The sequence below is a fragment of the Arachis ipaensis genome, chromosome B06 (assembly GCF_000816755.2).
Source record: "Arachis ipaensis cultivar K30076 chromosome B06, Araip1.1, whole genome shotgun sequence".
Classification (NCBI taxonomy): Eukaryota; Viridiplantae; Streptophyta; class Magnoliopsida; order Fabales; family Fabaceae; genus Arachis; species Arachis ipaensis.
Genome location: NC_029790.2, coordinates 14,561,284 through 14,587,172, shown reverse-complemented (window position 1 = coordinate 14,587,172; position 25,889 = coordinate 14,561,284). Strand labels below are relative to the sequence as shown.

The following is a 25,889-nucleotide window of genomic DNA, read 5'->3' as shown; positions in this document are numbered from 1 at the left end:
TGCAACCTATATTTACCAGAATACACAAAATGAAAAACGGATACCAAAATGTATTTTTTGCCTATTCTATGTAAACTGCGATAGGGGTCTCACAGTTTACACATTACACATAATCCGCCATAGAGGTGTCGCGGATTACGTGCAGGAAGAACTGTTCATAAACCGCAACAGGGGTGTCGCGGTTTACGTATTAGCCTGATTTGTGCATAAACTGCGATAGGAGTGTAACGGTTTATGCATTACTATAAATATTTAATAGAGAAAATAAACATAGTGTGAGGTTAACAAAAAGTACATGGTAAATAAGGTGTGGGGTTAACGAAAACCATACATTACATACACCTAATTCAATATAAATAAAGTACGTACAAACACATATAATACAAAAGTACATGAAAAATCAGACATACATGGGTATCATAAATGGAAACATAAAATAATAAGCTACGACCCCTGCCTATCCTCATCCTCGTCGGCAGAGTCATGCCCAAATGCGCCTAGGAGATGCGACCCTGTCCCACATCGAGCAGCCCGTCTCACTCTGGTGGGCCTCTGGCACTACTGTGCTGGAGGCTCGATATGCGATCCTGTCCCATATGCAGATGCAGGCGTCCCTTCCATGCCCAACCAAGTGTCATATGGACTGCCAGCAGGTTCATTCAGGTCTATAGGTGGCTAGGGTTGGAACCCATGAGGGTTAGATGATAAACCACTATTTTATGGTTTATCTTGTACTCAATTGAGTAGTTTTTATCAACTCTTTACCCACTTATTCATACTATTTGCATGTTTTACATTTTCCTTCCTGGTTTTGTGCTATGATTGAAAACATGCTTCTTTGATCTTATATTTGCTTATTATTAATCCTCTCTTATTACCATTAGATGCCTTGATATGTGTGTTAAGTGATTTCAGAGATTACAGGGCAGGAACGGCTCAGAGGATGGAAAGGAAGCGTGCAAAAGTGGAAGAAATACAAGAAGTTGGAGAAATTGCTAAGTTATCCAACCTGACCTCTTTGCACTCAAATAGCTATAACTTTAGCTATAGAGGTCCAAACGATGCGGTTCCAGTTGCGTTGGAAAGCTAACGCCCGGGGCTTCGATTTGATATATAATATGCCATAGTTTCTCTGATGCTAGGTGACGCGACCGCGTCGCAGTGACGAAAATTTAGCATGTTTGAATTCTTCTCCAGCGAATTCTGGGCTGTTTCTGACCCAGTTCTCGACCTAGAAAACACAGATTAGAAGCTATAAAGTGGAGGAATGCATCCATTCATAAAAAAAAGCTTTCACATTCACAATTTTAGGAGTAGATGTAGTTTTTAGAGAGAGAGAGGTTCTCTCATCTCTCTTAGGATTTAGGATTTTGGACCTCTCTTAGTTTTAGGAGTGACTCTCAATCCCAGGTTCAATGTTCTTTTTTATTTTTTTTCTCAATTTAATTTATGAACTCTTTATGTTTAGATTGATCTTCTATTATTAATGCAATTCGAGGTGTTTTCAGATTTAATTTTGCTTTGCTTTATTTATAAGTGCTTTCAATTTAATTTAGATATTTTCTTTCTTTTGGCTTTGGTTAAGTGATTGGTAACGCTTGAGCTGTCAATTAAAACAGTGGTTGAAATTGGGAGTTGCTCCAATAACTCTAGTCTTTCCATAGGAATGGACTAGGACCTGAGGATTAAGCTAATTAATCTACTTGATCTACCTTCATAGTTAGAGGTTAACAAAGTGGGATTAAAATCCAATTCTCATCACAATTGATAAGGATAGGACTTTCAGTCATAATACCTTGCCAAGAGTTTATTTTATTATTACTATTTTTTTTGTTCAACATACTGCTTCCTTACTTTTAAAACCCCCAATTTACAAACTCATAACCAATAATAAGAACATACCTCCCTGCAATTCCTTGAGAAGACGACCCGAGGTTTAAATACTCGGTTATCAATTTTAAAGGGGTTTGTTACTTGTGACAACCAAAACGTTTGTGTGAAAGGACTTTTGAAGGTTTAGAAACTATACTTGCAACGAGGATTTATCCGCAAATTTCTAGACCACGCAAAAGTCCTCTCATCAAAATGGCGCCGTTGCCGGGGAATTGCAAACGTGTGCCTTATTATTGGTTATTGTAAATATTTAAAAAAAATCAATTTTTAATTTTCAATTTTAAAAATTCAATTTTCAAAATTTAAAATTCAAATTTAAAAAAAATTCAAATTTTAATTTTCAAATTCAAAAATTTGAATTTCAAATTTGCTTTTATTTTTGTTTTTAAATTTTTATTAACTAACTATGAGTTCTCACCCCTCTCGCTTCAAGTTTGATTCCAATGTTGTTGTTAGGAATGGAAACTATAATGAGAACAGGAATCAAGATTGGAAGAATCAAAGATGGGAGGAGCCACAAGGATTTAATCAACCCTCATGGCAACAACCACCTCCAATGGACTATCAACAACCATTCTGTGATGCATATCAAGGCAATGGCTATGGTGAGCGCTCTTTTAATTATCAACAACCACCACCATACGCCTATGAACCCCCTCCTCAACATAACTTTGGACCACCAAACTCACAAGCTCCTTTCTGCCATTCACCTCCATATGACCCTAACCCTCAACCACCATACCAACCACCTTATGAGCCATATGAACCATATATAGAACCACCCCAATTCCAACCCAATTACTCACAAGAACCACCACTTCAATATTCACCATCTCCATATCCATCAATCCAAGAGCACTATGATCATATTTATGAAAGCCGAGTGCATCAAGAGACAAAGGATCATTTCAAGGAAACAGTGGATCGATTCCAGGCAACCCTTCATCAATTGGGGCAAGCGATAAATCAATTAGCTTCCCGACATTCGGACACTCAAGGAACCTCCATGGCTTCATGTGGACAATCTAATGAAGAACGTAGCATGAAAGAGATACTAGAAACTCCAGTGAACAGTACAGAGCATGACTTTGTACTGGAACAAGTAGAGGAAGCCGGAATTATTGAAGAAGAAGAAGTGGTTGAAGACTTAGGAGATGCAGAACCTCCATGGGAAAGTCCAGTCATAGAACCCCCTTCCAAGACGTTTGAAATTGATGCTGAGGAGGGTGTACAACCTCCAAGGCATATCACAGTTGAATACTTGGAAGAGGTTGACCAAGAGATGGAGATTCAAGAAGAAGAAGCACAACCTCCCATGCCCTTGGAAAGCAATGAAGAGAAGATTGAATTGGAAGAAAGCTACCAAGAGAAAGAGGTTGAAATTGAAGAAGCTTGCAGAGAGGTGGTAATTATCAGAGAAAAGCAAAAGGGAGTGGAGCTTGCAATTTCATTAAAAATACCTCCCCCTAAGTTGCCATCATCCTTCACAACATTCAAGTGGGTAAAATTCATATCCCTTAGCTTCCTAATTCTACTTGAATATGGGCTACTGGAGATGGATGGTCAACTTAGAGCTCTTTGTAACATTAAGAGTAAGAGGAAGATGGCCAGTGGTAAGAATTGTCCTACGAGGTTCATCATGGTTGGAAGCTTTAAGTTTGAATGCAAAGGTTGGTGTAAAGCTCAACTGAATGGGTCTAGAAAGCTGTTTGGTAGCTGCAGTGAGAATTCAAATTACTTATCACCCAGTTGGAAAAATACAGATCCCAACAAAGATGGGTGTAAAAGCAAGATTTGGGATCCTGGAATCTGCTCTGACACTTATTACCCCGGGAGCCTAAGAATCTGTTTGAAGCTTCTTAAGGGCTTTACATGCTTAGTTTGGGACCCCAGAGGTTACTGGAGATACAAACATTGGTGGAGATTCCTGGATGAGTTCAAACACAAGCCACCATAACAGGGAGCTCACCAAATGTCCAACTTAAGGACTTTAACTAAAAGTGCTAGGTGGGAGACAACCCACCATGGTATAATCATTCCTTTCTCAATTTTAATTTTATTTCGTTTTATTTGTTTTTTTATTTTATTTTATTCTATTTTTATTGAACCTGAAATTATTCATAACATCCATATCAGCACTGCATTTGCATCTGCATATTGCATAAAAAAAAATACCACGCGACGCGTCCGCGTCGCAAGGAGAGGGGAGAAAATAAAAACGAACAGAGAGTCACGCTGGAGTGTGGCTGGAGGCGTGCCAGTGGCACAAATCGACCCACGCGACCGCGTCATATGTGAATAATGGCCTCCCATGCGACCGCGTGCCCCACGCAGCCGCGTGACTAGGATTTCGACGTAATAATGGTGCACAGTCGAAAGTTGTGCTAGAGTGGTGCTAGACTAGCGCTGGACGCGCAGTCCATCTCACGCGACCGCGTGCCCCACGCGGCCGCGTCACATCCTACTAAGTGGCCACTCACGCGATCGCATGCCCCATGCGATCGCGTCACCCAATATTTGGCAATTAATGATTTTTGAACAAAGAGTTGTGCGAGAGCGAGGCTGCCCTCGCGCCAGTAGCATAAAACGGGTCACGCGACTGCGTGACCGACGTGACCGGGTCAATCAGTTTAAGCGCAAGCCACGCGACCGCGTGCCCCACGCGACTGCGTCACTTGCGCCGCATAGCTTATCCTAATTTGCCAAATATCTTATCTTTTCTCCCCCAATCCTAATTTTTCCTCCCTCCTTTCTTACTTACTTCTTCTTCCCTTCTTTCCCTTCTCATTTTTCTTATCTTTTATTTTATTTTACTTAATTTATTTGTATATTTCATTCATTGCATTTTAATTTAGTGCATATTTTTCTTTTCTTTTCTACATTTATTATTTTTCCTTTGGTGTTGATTTTCTTATTTAACTGTTGCAACTTTTCTGGTATTATTTGGTGTTTAGTGACTTGTTTACACTCTTGGGTAATATTATTTAAATCAATGCTATTCTTTTATGATATTTGTATTTCTTTTTGCATTGACATGAGCTTATACTGTCTTTCATTACCCACACTCTCCTCCCCTATGTTTCAAATCTTGCACCACTGGTATGCCATGGCTTCTTTTGTTTTCTCACTTACATGTTGAAGCTTCCATGTAAATGAGACCCTTATCATTTTGGCATTAACCCACCCATACTTCATTTATTTTCTATCTTTATTTTTGGGTTACTTTTTGTTCCGGGGGTTACCTGAAACTGTAAGTCGTTCTCGAATGAGATCTTCTTCGCTGGTCGGAACCGATGTGTCCGGCTGGTGAATAGCGGCCGGAGCTGGTGTGTCCGACTTGCTGGGCTGAACGTGCTGCCGATTCTCTGTCACCGAAGGGTGGGGGGTACCTGCAAGGGACTCCGATGCTTAAGTTAGCAAGGGTATTAAGCAGATTTTTTATGTAGAATCAGAGTATGAGTTATACATGGGTGCTCCAGTGTATTTATAATGGTGAGATGTGACCTTTGGATAAGATAAGTTGGTTATCTTATCTTATCTTTATCTTTGTGTTGAGGTCAGCGTATCTTTAGCGGAACCGCCTTTATCTCTATAGGCTTTTAGGCCGCCTTAGGATTTGGATCGTGTTCCTTCATTTGGGCCCTTTACTGGGCTCTTTTGTCGATTTGGCCGAGCTCTTTGAGAAGAGGTCAGATAGTCAGACCTGAAGAGGTCGGTCGCTTTATCTCCAGTCATCCCAGGTCGGTTATCTCGACCCAAGGTATGAACAGTGCCCCTGCTTGAGCTCGGTCTTCTTTGAGGTCGAGTCCTTGACTTCGGTCCTTCTTGAAGTCGAATTCAAGCATTTTGTCAATTCCTTTCTTCGTAGAGTCTTTTTGAATGTAGAACATTTTCCTCTAAAAGCGCGCGCTTTTGTATTAGCGCTTTTTTTGGGAATGCAAGCGGTTTTAATATCCGCATTTAATTGGTATTAATTTTGCCCTTCATTCTCTCTTTGCTTTTTGAATTTCGCGATCAAAAACGGTTTCTTTTCTTTATTTCTTCTTGCGTAACTTCTCCATTTACTTCTCGTTTTTCTGTTTCTCTCATCTTGCTCTCTGTCTTTCGCTCACGCCTCCACTTTCTTGTGCTTACAGCGTCGCTTGGCTTTTTTCTGGGTGGCTTTCATTTCTACGTCTCCTCCTTCCCTTGAAGCTTTTTCTTCTCCAGGTTAGTGCCATTCGAATTTTTATTCTTCCTTCGTTACTTTGGTTTTATGATGAAGTTGTGATTTCGTTTTGAGAAAGTTTGGATCTTTTGTTTTTGCTGTGCCTAGTTACTGTCGTAATGCGGGCTCTGAAGTTTTCTTCGTCCTTTTGCCTGAATCTTTTCGCCTTTCTTATTACTTGATGCTTTGCCTTTGTATTTGAAGTTTTTTGGAATAATGACTGTAAAAAAGGTTGCATCTTTTGACGATTTCTTGTTTGGCATGTTGGTGTTTGTTTTTTGCTGATGATCTTTGCCTTGATTTCGAAAAAGTTTGCGCCTTTTTTGGTGTTCTGATAGACCGTAACAGTAGCGCTGGTAGAAGAGTAATGCTTTCCTGATAAAGTGTAGAAGGGTGGACCTTTTTCCTTTTCGCTTCCTTTGCCCTCTTTTTCAGTTTTTATTTTGATGAGCGCCGGGATGTAGGTTGTAGAGGTAACTTTAAAAACCTTTGCCTTTTTATTGCCTCCAAGGGATGCCCCAAGGCTTTTATCTTTGAGGCTTTGGGGTTTTCCCTTTTGTTTATCTGCCAGCCGAGATGTTTTTTCCCAGGTCTGGGATGTTTTTGAGTAATCCGCTCTTCTTTTCTTTTGTAGGATCTTTAGTTGACCTCATGTCTTCCCGAAACAACGTTGTTGAGATGCCCTCCCAGGTTCCTGCGGGAATGGCTTATTGGGTGGACTCCATGGTCCTCATGTGTGTTTCACTTGTTGATGGCGAATTCTGCACTCAGCTTAGGCAGTTTCACAGTGTTTGTAGCAATTCTGGTGACGAGAAGAACTATGAGCTTGTTCTTCCTTCTTCTGACGAGCGAGTCTGTTTTTCTACTCGGGTTGTCGATGATCGCCCTTTCTTTTATGCTTATGACTATTTCTTTAGTCAGCTGGGTATCACCCTTCCTTTTTCTCAATTCGAGATCGACTTGTTATGGTCTTGTAATGTTGCCCCTTCTCAACTTTACCCCAACTCCTGGGGTTTTATTAAAATTTTCCAATTGTTGTGTGATGGTTTTGGTATTCCTGCTTTCCAATCCTTATTTTTCTACTTGTTCGTCTTGACCAAGCCTGGTGTGGTGAAAAAGAAGTCAGCTTGGGTCTCCTTCCGTTCTGCCCAATGAAAGAAAGTCTTTTCTATGTTTGACGAATCGTTCCGGGATTTTAAAAATTATTTTTTCAAAGTCCGAGCTGTTAAAGGATCTCGCCCCTTTTTCTTAGATGAAAACGATGAGTCTGCCTTTCCCTTAGAGTGGCAGAAAGATGTCAGGGTCTCCAGGTATTCCTGGGACATGTTGGATGAGGCCGAGCAGGCTTTTGTGGCTGTTTTAGAGGAGCGCTGGGGTCAGCCTCCCCATCTCGATACTAAGAAACTTCTCACCAATCCTTCCCTTCTTCAATCTGAACTGGGTATCTCTGTGTTTCCCTTTGCTGTCTGTTTTATGATACTTGTAGCTATATTTTCGAATTGTTGGATTTGTAGCTTGACTTCTATTTTATTTGCAGAGGCAATGAAGAACAGTGAGTCCATGAAGGCTTTTAAAAGGGCGCAGAGGGCAACTGCTGCCAGGAATGTTGCGACCAGGGCTGCTGGGGAGGGGTCTTCTCAGTCTCGTGAGAAGCCGGCCGTGCCGAGCTCTCCCGGGGTGAAGAAGGCGATCCCGATACCTCGGGTCCGTTTGGTAGATCCTCCTTCTTCTTCTGCTGTTCCACCCACTGTTCCTCCAAGTAAAAAGCAAAAGACTTCCGAGCCCTTTGATCTCAATGCTCCTGACTTCAACGCTATTGAATTTATAGATCAACAGATTGGGCCATATGGTACCATTCCCATGGATGATGTGTCCATTCTTCATCATTTGGAGTTTATGGCTCAGAATCATGTGAGGATAGCCTATATGGCGGCTGCGATTCATTGAACTGCCCAGAACCTTCCTCTTCATGCTACTAAGGCATTTATGGAGGAGGCGAAACGGGAGTTCGACCGGATGAAGGGGTTGAAGGAGGAGCTCGAGGTGAAGGTGGCCAAGTTGGAGAAGGACCTCGAGAATGAGAAGGCGAGCTCTGAGTCGCTGGCTACTTCCTTGAGGTTGGCTGAGGATGCAGCCATGATGCACAAGGAAAGCTATGTGATATCCTATAGGGAGGGGAGGCGCTTGAGGGAAGAGCTGGACAACGCCCGGGAGGATTATGCCGACCTCCAGGGTCATCTCGTTGGTAGCGTAACTGCTGCTTACGAGAACTTGAAAGAACAAGTCCGGATCATTGCTCCTGAGGCCGATCTCACCCTTTTCAGTTTGGATAATGTTGTTCGAGATGGCAAGATTGTCCCTGATGATGAGGGTGATGATGATGAAGTTGTTCCTCCCCTCGTGTCTTCCACCAAAGCGCCGACTTCTTCCGCTCCTCCTGCTGTGCCTGACTTGGATTGCCAGATCCTGAATCGGGAGGATGGGACTGTTGATGCGGTGCCGATTCACGCTCGCCCTCCTTTCCCTGGTCTTGATGCCGCGAAGAAAGCTCCTGATGGTGCCGAGAAAACTTCTGATGCCTGTTGATTTGTAGTTGGCCCGGCTTGTGGGCGTTTTGTGGAAACTTTTTATGACTTTTGTGTAGATGGCCCGATTTTTTGGCCTTTTGAACTCTTTATTTAGATGTTGACTCTTCTTAGTTGCTTTCCTAGCAACTTTTATTACTTTTAGAAACAGACAAGTAGCTTGCTGCCTTTTGGGTAGTAAGTGTGAGTGGCCCTTCGAGGCCTTTATAACTTTATAAAAAAGTTTTTTGGCTGGGCATCCTTTGTTTTTTGGCATCTTCGCATCCCGTCCTTTTTTGACTTGTATTTTTGTAGGAAACCGACTTCGTCAGGTCGATCTCTTCTGAGTTATTTTGTAATCCTCTTTCTTGGACCTTTGTTAGGTCTCTTTCAGGGATTATTTTTATAACTTGTTTTTGTAGGGGACCGACTTCATTAGGTCAATCTCTTCTAAGTTATTTTGTAATCCTCTTTCTTGGACCTTTGTCAGGTCTCTTTCAGGGATTACTTTTATAACTTGTTTTTGTAGGGGACCGACTTCGTTAGGTCGATCTCTTCTAAGTTATTTTGTAATCCTCTTTCTTGGACCTTTGTCAGGTCTCTTTCAGGGATTACTTTTATAACTTGTTTTTGTAGGGGACCGACTTTGTTAGGTCGATCTCTTCTAAGTTATAGCAATTCCTCTTTAATAAGGTTGGCCAGACCTCTTTCCAGGGATTCGCTGATAACTTGGGTTGACTTGGTCCGACTTTTTGATGTCGGCCAGTCTCTTTAAGTTATTATATTAGCTATCCGTAAGACCTCGTTAGGTTCTTTTTTTTAGATTGCTTTCGATAACTTCTTACATTATTCTGTGTTCATTTTTTCCTATTTGTAGAAAGTGGTTGGCATATCGAGCTCGTCCTTTGGGTGAATCGCGTTTTCACCTTTATCGGACGATTTGTCTTTATCGTGGTCGTGCAGTGAAATTATTTTTCACTTTTTGCCGACCTGTAGCTTTATAATCGGACGATGAATGCTTCAGAATAATGCGTCTTGAAATCTTGTAGAATACCTAGATAATATTTTATTCAAAGAAAAATGCAAATATATACATGTGGGATTTTTCTCATCCTCTTAAGTTGGGTATGGTCTGAGTCTCGACATGGTGCCTCATTAAAAAACTTTTTCAGGAAAAAGAGCGCATCCCTGGTGAGATCCTTTACCCTTTCTAACTGTAGTACCTTCTTAGGTTGCAGGCATGCCATGACCTTGGAAGCTCCCGTCCGTCGAGTTCGGATATTCTGTAGTAGCCCTTCCCGAGTACTTCTGTGACCCGGTATGGTCCTTTCCAATTGGCTACCAGCTTTTCCTCTCTGGGTCGAGTTGTTCCTATGTCGTTTCGGATTAAGATGAGATCATTCTCAGCAAAACTCCTTGGTACTACCCTTTGGTTATATCTGGAAGCCATTCGACATTTTAGCGCTTCTTCCCTGATCCGAGCTCTTTTCTGGATCTCAGGTAGTAGGTCGAGTTCTTCCCTCTGAAGTTGGGGGTTTGCTCCTTTATTATAATGGACTGCCCTGTGCGATCCTTCCTCAATTTCTACTGGAATCATTGCCTCCGTTCTGTATGTTAACCGAAATGGGGATTCCTTTGTGGTAGAATGTGGCGTCGTTCGATACGCCCAGAGGACTTGTGAAAACTCCTCTGCCCAAGCTCCCTTTGCATCTTGTAGTCTTCGTTTTAACCCTGCTAATATGACTTTATTGGCGGCTTCGGCCTGTCCGTTGGCTTGAGGATGTTCGACAGAGGTAAACTGGTGCTTTATATTCAAGTCGGATACTAGTTTTCTGAAGCCGGCATATGTGAATTGGGTGCCATTGTCTGTGGTTATTGAATATGGAACCCCAAATCTTGTGACAATGTTTCTGTATAAAAACTTCCGACTTCTTTGGGCAGTGGCGTTGGCTAAGGGTTCTGCCTCGATCCACTTTGTGAAGTAATCTACCCCTACTATGAGGAATTTAACTTGCCCCGATCCCTGGGGAAAGGGGCCGAGAAGGTCGAGTCCCCACTTCGCAAAAGGCCAAGGTGCGGTCACACTGATGAGTTCTTCTGGTGGAGCAATGTGGAAGTTGGCATGCTTCTGACATGGTGGACATGTCTTTACGAACTCTGTAGATTCTTTCTGTAGAGTTGGCCAGTAAAACCCTGCCCGGAGTATCTTTTTGGCAAGAGCCCTCGCTCCGAGATGATTGTCGCAGATGCCGCTGTGTACCTCTTCTAGCACTTCCCTGGTGTGGGAGGTCGGCACGCACTTTAGTAATGGCACCGATATCCCTCTTTTGTACAGGATGTTGTTTATAATGGTGTAGTATTGTGCTTCCCTTTTTAGCTTCTTTTCTTCCTTTTCTTCTGTGGGGAGCATTCCTGACTTGAGGTAGTTGATTATGGGGATCATCCAGTCTTGGTCCTGGCCTATTATGGTTAGGACTTTTTCTGTTTCCGAGATTGATGGGTTCTGTAGCATTTCCTGGATGAGGCTTCTATTATTGCCTCCTGGTTTGGTGCTGGCCAGCTTTGAGAGTGCGTCAGCTCGAGCATTTTGCTCGCGGGGTATGTGGCAGATCTTGTATTTCCCGAATTGTTCGAGCTGTTGCTTGGTTTTATCTAGGTATCTTTTCATGATGGGATCTTTGACTTGGTAGCTCCCTGCTATCTGTGATGTGACCACTTGCGAATCACTATAGATGTTGAGTTTTCATGCTCCCACTTCTTCAGCCAGTTTCAGGCCAGCTAGCAACGCTTCGTATTCCGCCTGGTTATTTGAAGCCGGGAATCCGAACTTGAAGGAAAGCTCAACTTGGGCTCCCTAGTTGCTTTCTATTATCACTCCTGCGCCACTTCCTGTTTTGTTTGAAGATCCATCCACATACAGATTCCACTCTATGGGGGCCTCTAGGGCATCTGTGAACTCGGCGATAAAATCGGCTAGGTATTTTGATTTGATGGCGGTCCGAGCTTCATATTGGAGGTCGAATTCTGACAGCTCGACTGCCCATTGTAGAATTCTGCCAGCTAAATCCGTTTTCTGTAGTATTCCTTTTAAGGGATGATTAGTTCGAACTTTGATGGTGTGGGCCTGGAAGTAGGGGCGGAGTCGCCGAGATGTTAAGACGAGAGTGTAGGAAAATTTTTCTATTTTCTGATAGTTCAGCTCGGATCCCTGTAGTGCTTTGCTAATGAAGTAGATGAGTTGTTGCCCGTTTTCGCTTTCTCGGACCAATGCTGATGCTACTGCCTTTTCTCCTACTGCAAGATATAGTATGAGTGGTTCTCCTTCTTGAGGTTGGGATAGGATAGGTGGCTATCCTAAGAACTTCTTAAAGTCTTGGAACGCTTGTTCGCATTCTGTCGTCCATTCAAACTGTTTTCCTTTTCTTAAAGTTGCATAGAAGGGGAGAGATTTTATTGCAGCTCCTACTAAGAATCGGGATAGGGCGGCCAACCTCCCGTTGAGTTGCTGTACTTCTTTCACGCAGGTTGGGCTCTTCATGTTCAATATGGCCTGGCATTTATCTGGATTTGCTTCAATTCCCCGTTGTGTGAGTATGAATCCTAAGAATTTTCCTGCTTCTACCGCGAAGGTGCATTTAGATGGATTGAGTCGCATACCATGCTTCCTGATGGTGTCGAACACTTGGGCTAGGTCGGTCAACAGTGTCTGTTCGCTTTTCGTTTTAATTAGCATGTCGTCTACATAAACTTCCATGATTTTCCCGATGTGCTCCGAGAAGACTTTATTCATCAATCTTTGATAAGTGGCTCCTGCATTCTTAAGGCCGAAAGGCATTACAATGTAGGAGTAGTTTGCCTTTGGCGTTAAGAACGAAGTCTTTTCCTGGTCCGGTGGGTACATGGGGATTTGGTTGTATCCCGAATACGCATCCATAAACGAGAGATATTTATACCCAGAGGAAGCGTCTACCAGGGCGTCGATACTCGGGAGTGGGTATGGATCTTTTGGGCAAGCTTTGTTGATATCTGTATAATCGGTGCACATTCGCCACTTCCCGTTTGATTTCTTCACCAAGACAACGTTGGCTAGCCATAGTGGGTATTTGACTTCTCTTATAAATCCAGCTTCCAATAGTGCCTGCACTTGCTCTTCCACAGCCTGGGATCGCTCTGGCCCGAGCTTTCTTCGTCTCTGTTGTACTGGTTGAGATCCTGGATAAACTGCCAACTTGTGACACATTAGCTTAGGGTCTATACCTGGCATGTTTGCGGCTTTCCATGCAAACAGGTCGGCATTATCTCGCAAAAATTGTATTAGCAGTTCTTTTAGATCTCCTTTGAGGATTGTGCCGATATTAGTTGTTTTTTCCGAGGTGTCTCCGATCTGAATTTTTTCTATCTCGCCCTCTGGTTGGGGACGGAACTCCTCTCGTCGTTGAACTCCGCCCAGCTCGATTGTGTGAAACTCTTCTCCTTTGCCCCTGAGGTTGAGGCTCTCGTTGTAACAGCAACACGCCATCCTCTGGTCTGCTTTTATTGTGGCTATTCCTTTTGGAGTTGGGAATTTCATGCACATGTGTGAGGTCGAGACTATTGCACCGAGTTGGTTGAGCGTGGTCCGACCTATGAGAGCGTTGTAGGCTGAGCTTACGTCAACTACGATGTAGTCTATTTTGAGAGTTCTTGATTAGTCTCCTTTTCCAAAGGTTGTATGCAGTGGTATGTATCCTAGTGGTCGAACCGGAGTGTCTCCTAACCCGAACAAACTGTTTGGATATGCTTTAAGTTCTTTTTCTTCTAAGCCGAGCTTATCGAAGGCTGTTTTGAATAAGATGTCGGCAGAACTCCCTTGGTCTATTAATGTCCGGTGCAGGTTGGCGTTTGCCAAGATGATGGTGATAACCATGGGATCGTCGTGTCCGGTAATGATACCGGTTGCATCCTCCTTAGTAAATGTTATCGCTGGGATGTTGAGTGCTCCTTCCTCTCCTTCGACATGGTATATCTCTTTGAGGTATCTCTTACGAGAGGATTTGGAGATTCCTCCTGCTGCGAAACCGCCATGTATCATATGGACGTGTCTTTCTGGCGTCCGAGGTGATCGTTCTGTTCGTTCGGTATCATCATCCCTTCGTCTCTTCCTTTGCTCGTCATCTCGGGTGGCCAGGAATCGATATAGTTTTCCTTCCCTTACCAATTTTTCTATGATGTTTTTTAAATCGAAGCATTCTTAGTGGAGTGTCCTCGGACCCGATGATATTCACAATACTCTTTTCGGTTTCCTCCTCCCTTTTTGCCTTTAAGTGGCCGAGCTGGGGGAATTTTTCCCGTGTGGCAGACTTCTTTATATATTTCGACCAGTGATGCCCTAAGAGGAGTATAGTTATGGTACTTCTTAATTTTCTCTCCTTGTCTGTCGTCTTTCCTTTTGGATTCTTTGTCTCTGTCACGGTAGGAAGCTCCCGATTTCGAGGACTCTCCTAGACAAGCGTTTTCTTCCATATTGATATATTTTTCTGCTCTCTCCTGAACTTCGTCGAGGGTAGTCGTGTACTTTTTTTATATAGATTGGCTGAAAGGTCCCTTTCGTAGGCCGTTAATGAGTCCCATGATTGCGGCTTCCGTGGGTAAACTATGTATGTCCATGCATGTTTTGTTGAATCTTTCCATGTAGTTGCGAAGGCTCTCCCGATCTCCTTGTTTGATTCCTAATAAACTGGGGGCGTGCTTAGCTTTATCCTTTTGAATGGAAAATCTGGCTAAGAATTTCTTAGCTAAGTCATCGAACCACCGCATAGCTGTCTTTGTCAGAGTTGTTGGGAAGGCTTTACAGCGAACAGCGTCTGGGGTGTTAGTAAGATACATTCTGCTTCTGAAGTTACTGAGATGGTGGTTAGGATCCGTGGTGCCGTCATATAGAGCCATATCCGGGAGTTTGAAGTCTTTCGGAATTTTGGTTTTCATAATTTCCCTAGTGAAGGGGTCTTGCTCTTTGTGTGAATTTTCTTCGAGATTAGCGCGAGGGGCTTTTGATTTGAGATCGGCTTCCAATTGCTGCAGTTTTTCTTCCAACTCCCGACGTCGCCGCATCTCTCTTTGTAGATCCCTTCCGATTTCTCGATGTTGCTGGGTTTCTTTTTCTAGTTGTTTTAGGTGATTTAAGAGTGCTTCTATGGCTCCTGAATTTGGAAAATCTTTGTCTTTGCTGGTCTCCGGAGTGTCTTGTAGCATGACATCCGCGTTTTTGTGTGGTGTTCGATCTTCAAGGCTTGAATCGTGGTCGTTGTCATGGTTGTCTGCCATGGTGATGGGATGACTTCTGGGTCCCCGGCAACGGCGCTAATGTTCCGGGGGTTACCTGAAACTGTAAGTCGTTCTCGAATGAGATCTTCTTCGCTGGTCGGAACCGATGTGTCCGGCTGGTGAATAGCGGCCGGAGCTGGTGTGTCCGACTTGCTGGGCTGAACGTGCTGCCGATTCTCTGTCACCGAAGGGTGGGGGGTACCTGCAAGGGACTCCGATGCTTAAGTTAGCAAGGGTATTAAGCAGGTTTTTTTTATGTAGAATCAGAGTATGAGTTATACCTGGGTGCTCCAGTGTATTTATAATGGTGAGATGTGACCTTTGGATAAGATAAGTTGGTCATCTTATCTTATCTTTATCTTTGTGTTGAGGTCAGCGTATCTTTAGCGGAACCGCCTTTATCTCTATAGGCTTTTAGGCCGCCTTAGGATTTGGATCGTGTTCCTTCATTTGGGCCCTTTACTGGGCTCTTTTGTCGATTTGGCTGAGCTCTTTGAGAAGAGGTCGGATAGTCAGACCTGAAGAGGTCGGTCGCTTTATCTCCAGTCATCCCAGGTCGGTTATCTCGACCCAGGGTATGAACACTTTTCTTCCCTTTTTCTTTCAGGATGGCCACCCGGAAGGGAACCGGAAGACGTTTACATGGAGAGACAAACAAGTCCATCAGCACAATCCTTGGAGAAAAGCATCAGTTGGAGAAGACCCGTCCACCTGTACATCTCAGCATGCACCAAGGACGGTGCAATCTTTAAGTGTGGGGATGTCGATACCGATCTCCATGGGTTAGTACTTTCTTGTCTCAACACCAATGTTTAAATTTTCTTTGTAGTTAGTTGTTACATTTGCATGTTTGTTTGATTTTTGTGCATATTTTACCACTTGGTTAAAGTAATATTTTCTTTTTCAAGAAACCTTTTAGAGAATTTCACTAATTTGAATAAAATTTAATGTTACACTTGTTTGAAGAGATATTATACTGGAACATGGTTTAGAACTCGAACACACAAAACCTGTGAGATTTTTGAGCCTATTTGAATTGGTTGCATTTTATCAACCAAAAATTTTATTTTAGTGTGTATTTTTCTCTCTAAAATTGTGATCTTTGTCTTGCTTAATTCTATATTTCCATGGTTTGATGTATACATGTACTTATATGATTGAGGCCTTTGTTTCATGGAGCTTACATACCCATATGGCCTTACCTTTCATTTTTCATTGCAAACCAACTTTGAGCCTATTTTACCCCTTTGTTCTTTACTTTAGCTCATCACTAACTCTAAGCAGAAAAATAATAATGTCCTTAATTTGAATCCTTGGTTAGCTTAGCCTAGTGAGAGTGCTCATGAATTAAGTGTGGGGAAAAGTGGGATTGAAAATATTTGGTTTGAAAATTGAGTATGTTAGAATTTTCTGAAAATGTGAAAGAAATGTTTAGGATATGTTCATGCATTCAATAATTTAATCATATGCATTGAAAAAAAATAAAATAAAAGAAAAAATATATAATATAAAAAAATGAAAAAAAAAGAGCAAATAAATAAAAGGGGACAAAATGCCCCAAAGTTAAGTGTTGAAAGCAATGCATACGTACTGTACTTGAAATTTGAATGCATATGTGAAAAACATGGTTAATGGACAGTTAGGTTTTGTATTATGATTACATGAATTGTTTAAGTTAGGTGGAAAGTTTAAGTTAATTAAGGATTCAGATTTTAGTCCACTTGGCCAAATACAATCCTACCTTGACCCTAATCCCATTACAACCCTTAAAAGACCTCTTGATATGTGTATCTGTGCATTAAATTTGTGTTGATTGTTAGATGAAGAGCAAGCCTTAGAAAGCAAGGTTAGTAGAGAATTGAGAGATCGAACCTTAAACACCTGAGTGATTAGAGTGTATACACTACCAGTAAGGGTTCGATGCTCAATTCCTTGTTCCCTGCTTTCATAAGCTATTTTCTTCTTGCAAGTCTATTTATGCTTCATTTTTATGATTTGAATTAGTGAAATCCAATTCATATTTGTTCTTGAAAGATTTGTTTATTTTTAACCAAGTAGGTAGAAACATCTTAGCATGTAGTTGCATTCATATACATAGGTTGCATTTCATACATTCTACCATTCCTCTTCATTTCTTTATAGCTTCTCTTGAGCTTAGCATGAGGACATGCTATTGTTTAAGTGTGGGGAGGTTGATAAACCACTATTTTATGGTTTATCTTGTACTCAATTGAGTGGTTTTTATCAACTCTTTACCCACTTATTCATACTGTTTGCATGTTTTACATTTTCCTTCCTGGTTTTGTGCTATGATTGAAAACATGCTTCTTTGATCTTATATTTGCTTATTATTAATCCTCTATTATTACCATTAGATGCCTTGATATGTGTGTTAAGTGATTTCAGAGATTACAGGGCAGGAACGGCTCAGAGAATGGAAAGGAAGCGTGCAAAAGTGGAAGGAATACAAGAAGTTGGAGAAATTGCTAAGCTGTCCAGCCTGACCTCTTCGCACTCAAATAGCTATAACTTTAGCTACAGAGGTCCAAACTACGCGGTTTCAGTTGCGTTGGAAAGCTAACATCTGGGGCTTCGATTTGATATATAATATTCCATAGTTGCTCTGACGCTAGGTGACGCGATCGCGTGCTCCATGCGGCCGCGTCGCAGTGACGAAAATTCAGCATGTTTGAATTCTTCTCCAGCGAATTCTGGGCTGTTTCTGACCCAATTCTCGGCCTAGAAAACACAGATTAGAAGCTATAAAGTGGAGGAATGCATCCATTCATAAAAAAAAGCTTTCACATTCACAATTTTAGGAGTAGATGTAGTTTTTAGAGAGAGAGGTTCTCTCCTCTCTCTTAGGATTTAGGACCTCTCTTAGTTTTAGGAGTGACTCTCAATCCCAGGTTCAATGTTCTTTTTTATTTCTTTTCTCAATTTAATTTATAAACTCTTTATGTTTAGATTGATCTTCTATTATTAATGCAATTCGAGGTATTTTCAGATTTAATTTTACTTTGCTTTATTTATAAGTGCTTTCAATTTAATTTAGATATTTTATTCCTTTTTCCTTTGGTTAAGTGATTGGTAACGCTTGAGCTGTCAATTAAAACAGTGGTTGAAATTGGGAGTTGCTCCAATAACTCTAGTCTTTCCATAGAAATTGACTAGGACCTGAGGATTAAGTTAATTAATCTACTTGATCTACCTTCATAGTTAGAGGTTAACAAAGTGGGATTAAAATCCAATTCTCATCACAATTGATAAGGATAGGACTTTCAGTCATAATACCTTGCCAAGAGTTTATTTTATTATTACTATTTTTTTTGTTCAACATACTGCTTCCTTACTTTCAAAACCCCCAATTTACAAACTCATAACCAATAATAAGAACATACCTCCCTGCAATTCCTTGAGAAGACGACCCGAAGTTTAAATACTCGGTTATCAATTTTAAAGGGGTTTGTTACTTGTGACAACCAAAACGTTTGTGTGAAAGGACTTTTGAAGGTTTAGAAACTATACTTGCAACGAGGATTTATCCGCAAATTTCTAGACCACGCAAAAGTCCTCTCATCATTAGACATCTGTGGCTGGTATCGATGCATATGTGGTCCACCTAAACATAAAAGACGTTATGTATAGTCAACAGGTATAACCATAATTAAAAAAAAAAAACTTACAGTGTCAACCACAACTATACAAATATGTTTACCTAGATGCCAATGGGAACGACTATGTGTCGAAACCGCGCGGCCGTAGGCTGAAAAACTGCCAGAAAATCCATGACTGCAGTAGCTGCAGGGGGCCTGCCAGGTTCGTCACGTTTCTGTTGGCCACCCGACACATGCACCGATATAATCAGGCCAACACTGTCGACCCCCAGCTATAACTGCCCATATCATGAAGCCTCGCCACAAAGGGCAACCACCGTATATGAACCCGATTTTCACTCTTGTCACCGAACAACTGAGTGAAAAGCAGCATCATAATGTAATCCGGGGCATATATGCGTACGGTATCCTCCGTAGCACCAGCTGGCAGCACCCTGAACCTCTCATGAAACCAAGTGAAGTGGACTGTAAAATGCTTCACCTTATTCTGTGGTGGCAGCTCGCCAAACAGCTCCTCAAACCACTCCCAGCCGGCCTGTCTTCTTCCATAAACTTCTCAAAATCAGTAAGGCACCCGGATACATGTAGACCATCCACGGGCAGGCCCAACTGGTATGCAACATCCTGCAACGTGATAGTGCACTCTCCAAACGACATATGAAAGGTATGCGTCTCAGGACGCTACCGCTTAATGAAAGTACTAACCAAGGGCTCGTCCAACCAGAACCACCGAGCGTTCAGCCTCGCCAGGTGGTACAAACCGGCCCTCTCCAGATATAGTATGATCCTGTCATGCAGAGGCATATTCTGCTGCCTCTGGACACTATATATACACCTAGTCGGCTGGAGAATGTCACAGAATAAACCAAACATATAAAAGATTCAGCAGTAATTTTAAAGTTTAGGCTGCTAACATACACTGCTTTTTTAAATATTACATTATTCGATTACAATAACTAAATTAAAAATAACCAAAATAACAAAAATTACAAAAAAAATTAAAATAATAATTTAAATCTACATTAGGATACATTAACTAACCATAACTAAATTAAAGATAACCAAAATAACGAAAATCACGAAAACTAATTAAAATAATAATTTAAATCTACATTATGATACATTAACTGACAATAACTAACTTAAAAAATAACCAAAATAACGAAAATTACGAAAACTAATTAAATTAATAATTTAACTAACAACATTATACAAAATACATTATTTTTAAATTATGATGCTAACCTCTTCGTGTATGCTCCCAGCGACGTGCGCAACGCCGTTGAGCCTGTATAGACTGCATGTCTCTGCCATGGTCCCGGCTCCTATCTCAACTCAAATCAACCACAACTCTCTCTATTCCTCTCTCTAGAACCCAACACTTCTCTCTCTAGGATTTTTTTTTCACTGCACAAATGTAATCCACGAGACCCCTCAAGCGTATTTATAGTAATGCATAAACCGCTACACCCCTATCGAAGTTTATGCACAAATCAGGCCAACACGTAAACCGCGACACCCCTGTCGCGGTTTATGAACAGTTCTTCCTGCACGTAATCCGCGACACCCCTATAGTGAATTACGTGTAATGTGTAAACCGCAGGACCCCTGTCACAGTTTACATAAAATAGACAAAAAATACATTTTGGTATCCAATTTTCATTTTGTGCATTCTGATAAATATCAAATGCATTTTATTTATATTAATAAATTGTCCTATTTTTTACTAAATAAAAAATAAAAAAATTAGCCTTCTGCCCAATATTGTCTAGGAGTACTCAATATTGTCTAGTTTTGCCTTACTAGTAGCCATATAGCTATGCCTAAGACATCATATAGACGACACCATATTCGTATCATTTTACATGAGAAAAAAATTTTGCTCATAAAAATCTACTTTTATTAAAAAAATCTTTTTTAATCTAAAAATTGATTTTTCTTTTCAAAAAATTAATTTTTTATTTAAATTATGCAAAGACGGCTACGACTTACGATTTATAAATTATTTTGTAACATTTTAAAAGATTAATTTTATTTTCGATAATATTTATTTTTTAAAAATTTTAAGACTAATTTATATTATTTTCATTNATTAATTTAAATACATGCATGCAAAAAAATTTTAAAAAATAGTGAAAATGGATATTAAATTTAAGTATATAAATTAAAAATATATCATTTTAACTAATTAAACTAATTTATTTTCTTTTGATCCTACAACATTTTGGGTTTATGGCCACGATTTTTTGGTCACGGCAAAAAATCGTGACCATAGACCCTCTATGGTCACGATTTTTTACCGTGACAAAAAAAAAAGCTATGGTCACGGTTTTCTAAAAAAGGATGGCCTAAAAGAGTCTACGGTCATGATTTTGGGGTGACCTAAAGGGGTCTATGGTCACGATTTTTCAAAAAAGAGTGACCTAAAAGGGTCTATGGTCACGGTTTTGGGGGATGACCTAAAGTGGTCTATCGTCACGGTTTTGGGGGGTGACCTAAAGTGGTCTATGGTTACAGTTTTGGGGGTGGCCTAAAAGGGTCTATGGTCACGGGTTTAGGAGTGACATAAAATGGTCTATGGTCACGGTTTTTTATAGTGACCAAAAAGGGTCTATGGTCACGGTTTTTCAAAAAAAAGTGATCTAAAGGGGTCTATGGTCACAGTTTTGTGGGGTGACCTAAAGTGGTCTATGGTCACAGTTTTGGGGAGTGGCCTAAAAGCATCTATGGTCACGATTTTTTACAGTGACCAAAAAGGGTCTATGGTCACGGTTTTTTGAAAGGGTGACCTAAAAGGATCTATGGTCACAGTTTTAGAGAGTGATCTAAAGGTATCTATGGTCACAGTTTTGGGAGGTGACCTAAAAGAGCCTATAGTCATGATTTTTTAAAAAAGGGTGACCATAGAATATCTATGATCACAGTTATTAGGGGTAGTCTAAGGTGGTCTATGGTCATGGTTTTTTTATTTTTTAATTTTTTTTTAATTTTTTAATTATCCCCCCCAAACGCAATCGTTTCCCCCTCCCTCCCAAAATCCCGATTATTCCCTTGTAACTTAGGGAAAAAAAAAAGAACCCTAGCCGTTTCGAGCTTCTTCTTCTTCTACCTCCTTCCTGCGCCATTTCCCTTCCTCTCTTCACTGCGCCATTTCCCTTCCTCCTAGCCCCCACCATCGCCGAGCTCAACTCAGCCTCGCCTCATTGCGGCGTTTCCCTTCCTCCTAGTTTCCACCATCGCCGTTTTCCTTCCTCCCAGCCCCCAACATCGCCGAGCTCAACTCAGTCTCTCTTCACTGCACCGTTTCTGTTCCCCACACCCCCAACCATCATCGAAGGTAGAGACCGCACCATCGCCGAGCTCAATTCAGTCTCTCTTTATTGCGCTGTTTCAGTTTTTTCCACCCCGACCTTCGTCGAAAGTAGAAACCCTACCATCGCTGAGCTCAACTCAGTTTCTGTTCACAGCGCTGTTTTCCTTCCTCACATCCCCCACCATCGCCGAAGGCAGAAACCCCACCATCGCCAAGCTCCTAAGGTATTCATGCCACTGTGAAGCTTATTATTGGTTAGAACTTAGTGTCAAATAAGGTGTCTGAGTTAGTATTGTTGGCTGAAATTTTAGGGGCTTTTTTATCAACTCCAAACCCTAAGGTCTAACTTATGCTATTTGGGATATGTTGTTCTGTGCTTGTAGCTATTCTTTTAACTTAAACCATATGAAGCCAATATTTTTCATTTAAAGCAAGGGAAATAATAGATCATGATTTAATTTGTTGTGTCAAAGTATGTATTTATAGAGCCATAATTTTTGCTCCGTAAAGATTTTGTCATTACTAGAATGTTTTTGATTGCTTAACTAATTGATACTTAATAATGTCATGGTTCCTAATTCTTTTTGTTTAGCATAGGACATAGTGCATAGGTAATTTCTTCTAGAGGTAGATAGAACATTTGGTTTGTTTCTGTTTGAGAAATTGGATATATGTTGTACTTTAGTCAGGATTATAAAGGACATTCACTGACCCTTTCTCTAGTTTCATGTTCTTCTCTTGTTGTCATTGTCTGGCTTGGCCGTTCAGGATTACTGAAATTGTTGCTTGATTTGGCTGATATCTTATGCAGGAGTTTGCAACCATGCTTTTCACTTCCATTGCATAAGCAGATTGCTCAAGATCCGTCAAGTTTGCCCTCTAGGTACATATCTAGGTTTTTGCCGTGACCATAGATTAACATATGGTCACGGTTAGAAACTGTGGCCTAAAGTGTCAAAATTTGAAAATTGTAACTGTGACCATAAAAATCATGATCATAGATAAAAAAAATCATAATCATAAACTTATAGCCACGTCAAAATAGGCCACGGTAAAAAACCGTGACTATAAGTCCAAAACCATAACCATAAATCTATGATCACCCTTTACCGTGACCATAGGCCTTTTTTTTTTTGTAGTGTATGATCATATAGAATTACCTACAAAAGTTTTGGAGGGAACCACAGCCCTATCGTCTCAACAAAGCTTCACCGATGCTTGTCACTTGTCACTTGGCATAGTAAAATTAGGTCATATAAAACATAGTTTCAGACTTCTTCAAGTTAAGATAGTAGTAGACAATTTACTGCATTTCTAGTAATTAACATTATTATATTATGTATCCAAAATGGACGGTGATTCGGTGAATAATGCCACGTTCGCTTCACATGCAAGCATGCAGCTATGTAGCTAATTTAACCCCGACCAGTTCCAGAAAATAAGTGGACAAAATTGTATTAGACTTCACACCACATTTTAATTGTATTTTGGACCACTTAATAACTAACCGATGAACATACAGAAAATCTACTGAAAATAAGATGGACCGCTAATCAACTCTTAGGCATCGAGAAATGACTTGTGTGGTGTGTACCTTTCTTTGTGGGTTGTGACCACTAGCCGTCTAGCCCAATCAAAACATTTCATATGGCGATGGCATTGATATATTTTGCACAAGAATGTTGTGGCCTGGACTCTGGAGTGTTGGCCTAACAGAAAAACATTTGAAATGTGCTAGCAGCTAGTATAATAATATTGAACGTGCACATTAATAATTTGCCAAACATTTTTATTGTTTTTCGACTTTTATGGAAAAAAATAAAAAATAAATACCTCCTAACTTTATAAAATTTTTAAAATAAAAAAATACTAAAATAAAAACAAAATAAAAAAATACAAATTAAATATACTCTTAATTTTTTTTATTTTTTTGTATTCGAGTCAATTTAACCATCTTAGATTGGTCGAATTGTCAATTCGTTCATTCGTTTAAACAAATATTGAAAATTTGAATTCTACGCGATACAAGTATAATAATTATTGACTAAGAGCAAAAAATATAACTCAAATTTATAGCAGATTAATCGTCTTCGTTTTCTTAACTTCTCTGGCAATACCATGACTTCACTATCATCGTCTCCCTCTTTAGTCTTTACAGTCCAAAGGCGCCAACCGGAGCTGGTGGCTCCGGCTACGCCCACTCCCCACGAAGTTAAACTATTATCTGACATAGATGATCAAGAAGGGTTGCGTTTCCAAATTCCACTCTTTCATATTTATCAGCACAAGCCATCTATGGAAGGAAAAGACCCAGTTAGGGTTATAAGAGATGCACTCTCGAGAACACTTGTGTTTTACTACCCATTTGCCGGCAGGATCAGTAAATACAAATTACTGCCAATTAAGTCAGTCGAACAATTTGTTTTGTTTTTGACAGGTGACACGCTTTAAGTGCGGCGGTTTCGTTTTTGCCATACGCGTGAATCACACGATGGTGGATGCAACTGGTCTAGTACAATTTGTGAGTGCTTTAACCGAAATGGCTCAAGGTGCTCATCAACCTTCCATTCTGCCTGTATGGCAAAGGGAGCTCCTACTTGCAAGAAACCCACCACAAATCACATGCAACCATCGCGAATATGAGCAAGTTCCAAATACCAAAGAAGGGACCATCATTTCTTACGAGAACGGTATGGTTCAACGCTCCTTCTTCTTTGGACCAACTGAAATAGCTTCCCTTCGTCGTTTGGTTCCACGTCACCTTGGCCAATGCACTCGATTTGAGCTTATAACTGCATGCTTATGGCGTTGCCGTACAAAAGCATTGCAACTTGCGTCAGAAGATGATGTTCGCATGATGTGCATCGTGAATGCACGCGCTAGGTTTAACCCTATTATACCCCTTGGTTATTACGGAAACGCTTTTGTTTATCCGGCAGCAGTTGCCAGTGTAAGGAAGCTTTGTGAAAATCCGTTTGGTTATGCCGTAGAGTTAATAAAGAAAGTAAAAGCTGAGGTGACAGAAGAGTACGTGCGTTCAGTGGCAGATCTAATGGTTACAAAAGGACGACCCTTATTTACAACCGTAGGATCTTGTATCGTGTCAAACTTGACACGTTTTGGGTTAAGAGAAGCGGATTTTGGATGGGGCAAAGCATTATATGCTGGTGTGTCTCAAGGTGGAGCTGGGCCGGCTTTTCATGGAGCAACCTATTTTATGGATTATGAGAATGAAAAAGGAGAAGAAGGTGTATTATTTCCAATTTACTTGCCTTCCAACGCTATGGAGAGATTTGAGAAAGAGTTGGGTGATTTGCTTGGTGGAGACTTTAATAATAATCAGCCTACAAAGAGTGATGAAACTCCTATGTTTATGAGGTCTACCTTGTAGCTTGTGAACATTATAAACAGGGGCGGAGCCAGGTACAAGGAAAATGGGTAATGATTCCTAATTTTAATTTTTTACATGTAAATTATATATAAATTTTAGTTTAGTCCACTCTTAAAATTTTATTTTAGTTTTATTTTATTGTGTAAATATTTTTTATCTCTCTAATATTTTATCTAGGTCTGCTCCTAATTATTATAAAATAATAAATGCCGTCAACTTCTATTATATATGTATATTAATTAAGAAGCTTGGTCCTTACTTATATACGAGGGAAATGTATGTAATGCAGCATTTTGATAGTGTTCCGTTGTGTTTCTTCCTTTAATAAGCAGCACTCTCATGCATTGATGTGTGTCAAAAATAAGTCATACTTAAATATGACTATGTACTATTTTGTGATTACTGCGACAAATTCAACGTTCATTACATTTATAAGTTGATTACGATAGTCATTCTTATAATTTTTTTCTTGGTTTGATACTTTTTAAGAAAAAAAAAAAATCTGCAATATATATCTTTAGACAAAATTATATGTGCAGATGATCATCCTCATTATTAGAAATTTGCTTAGGGATAAACCCGTATACTTTGGGACGTACTG

At 40.6% G+C, this 25,889-nt stretch overlaps 1 protein-coding gene and 1 long non-coding RNA gene across 2 annotated transcripts in view; both read left to right on the top strand.

The window, feature by feature from the left end:
* LOC107645849 (benzyl alcohol O-benzoyltransferase) overlaps positions 1 to 25,360 on the top strand; it is a gene marked incomplete at its 5' end in the record, with an annotated part of 31,077 nt that extends 5,717 nt beyond the window's left edge. Inside the window, one exon of the mRNA XM_016349975.2 lies at positions 24,335 to 25,360. Within this exon, the coding sequence (XP_016205461.2) occupies positions 24,335 to 25,288 (954 nt within the window). The remainder of the gene's footprint in view (positions 1 to 24,334) is intronic.
* LOC107645850 lies at positions 21,602 to 23,291 on the top strand. Its single transcript, XR_001621594.2, has 2 exons — positions 21,602 to 22,121; positions 22,709 to 23,291. It is a non-coding gene; the product is annotated as an uncharacterized LOC107645850 (long non-coding RNA).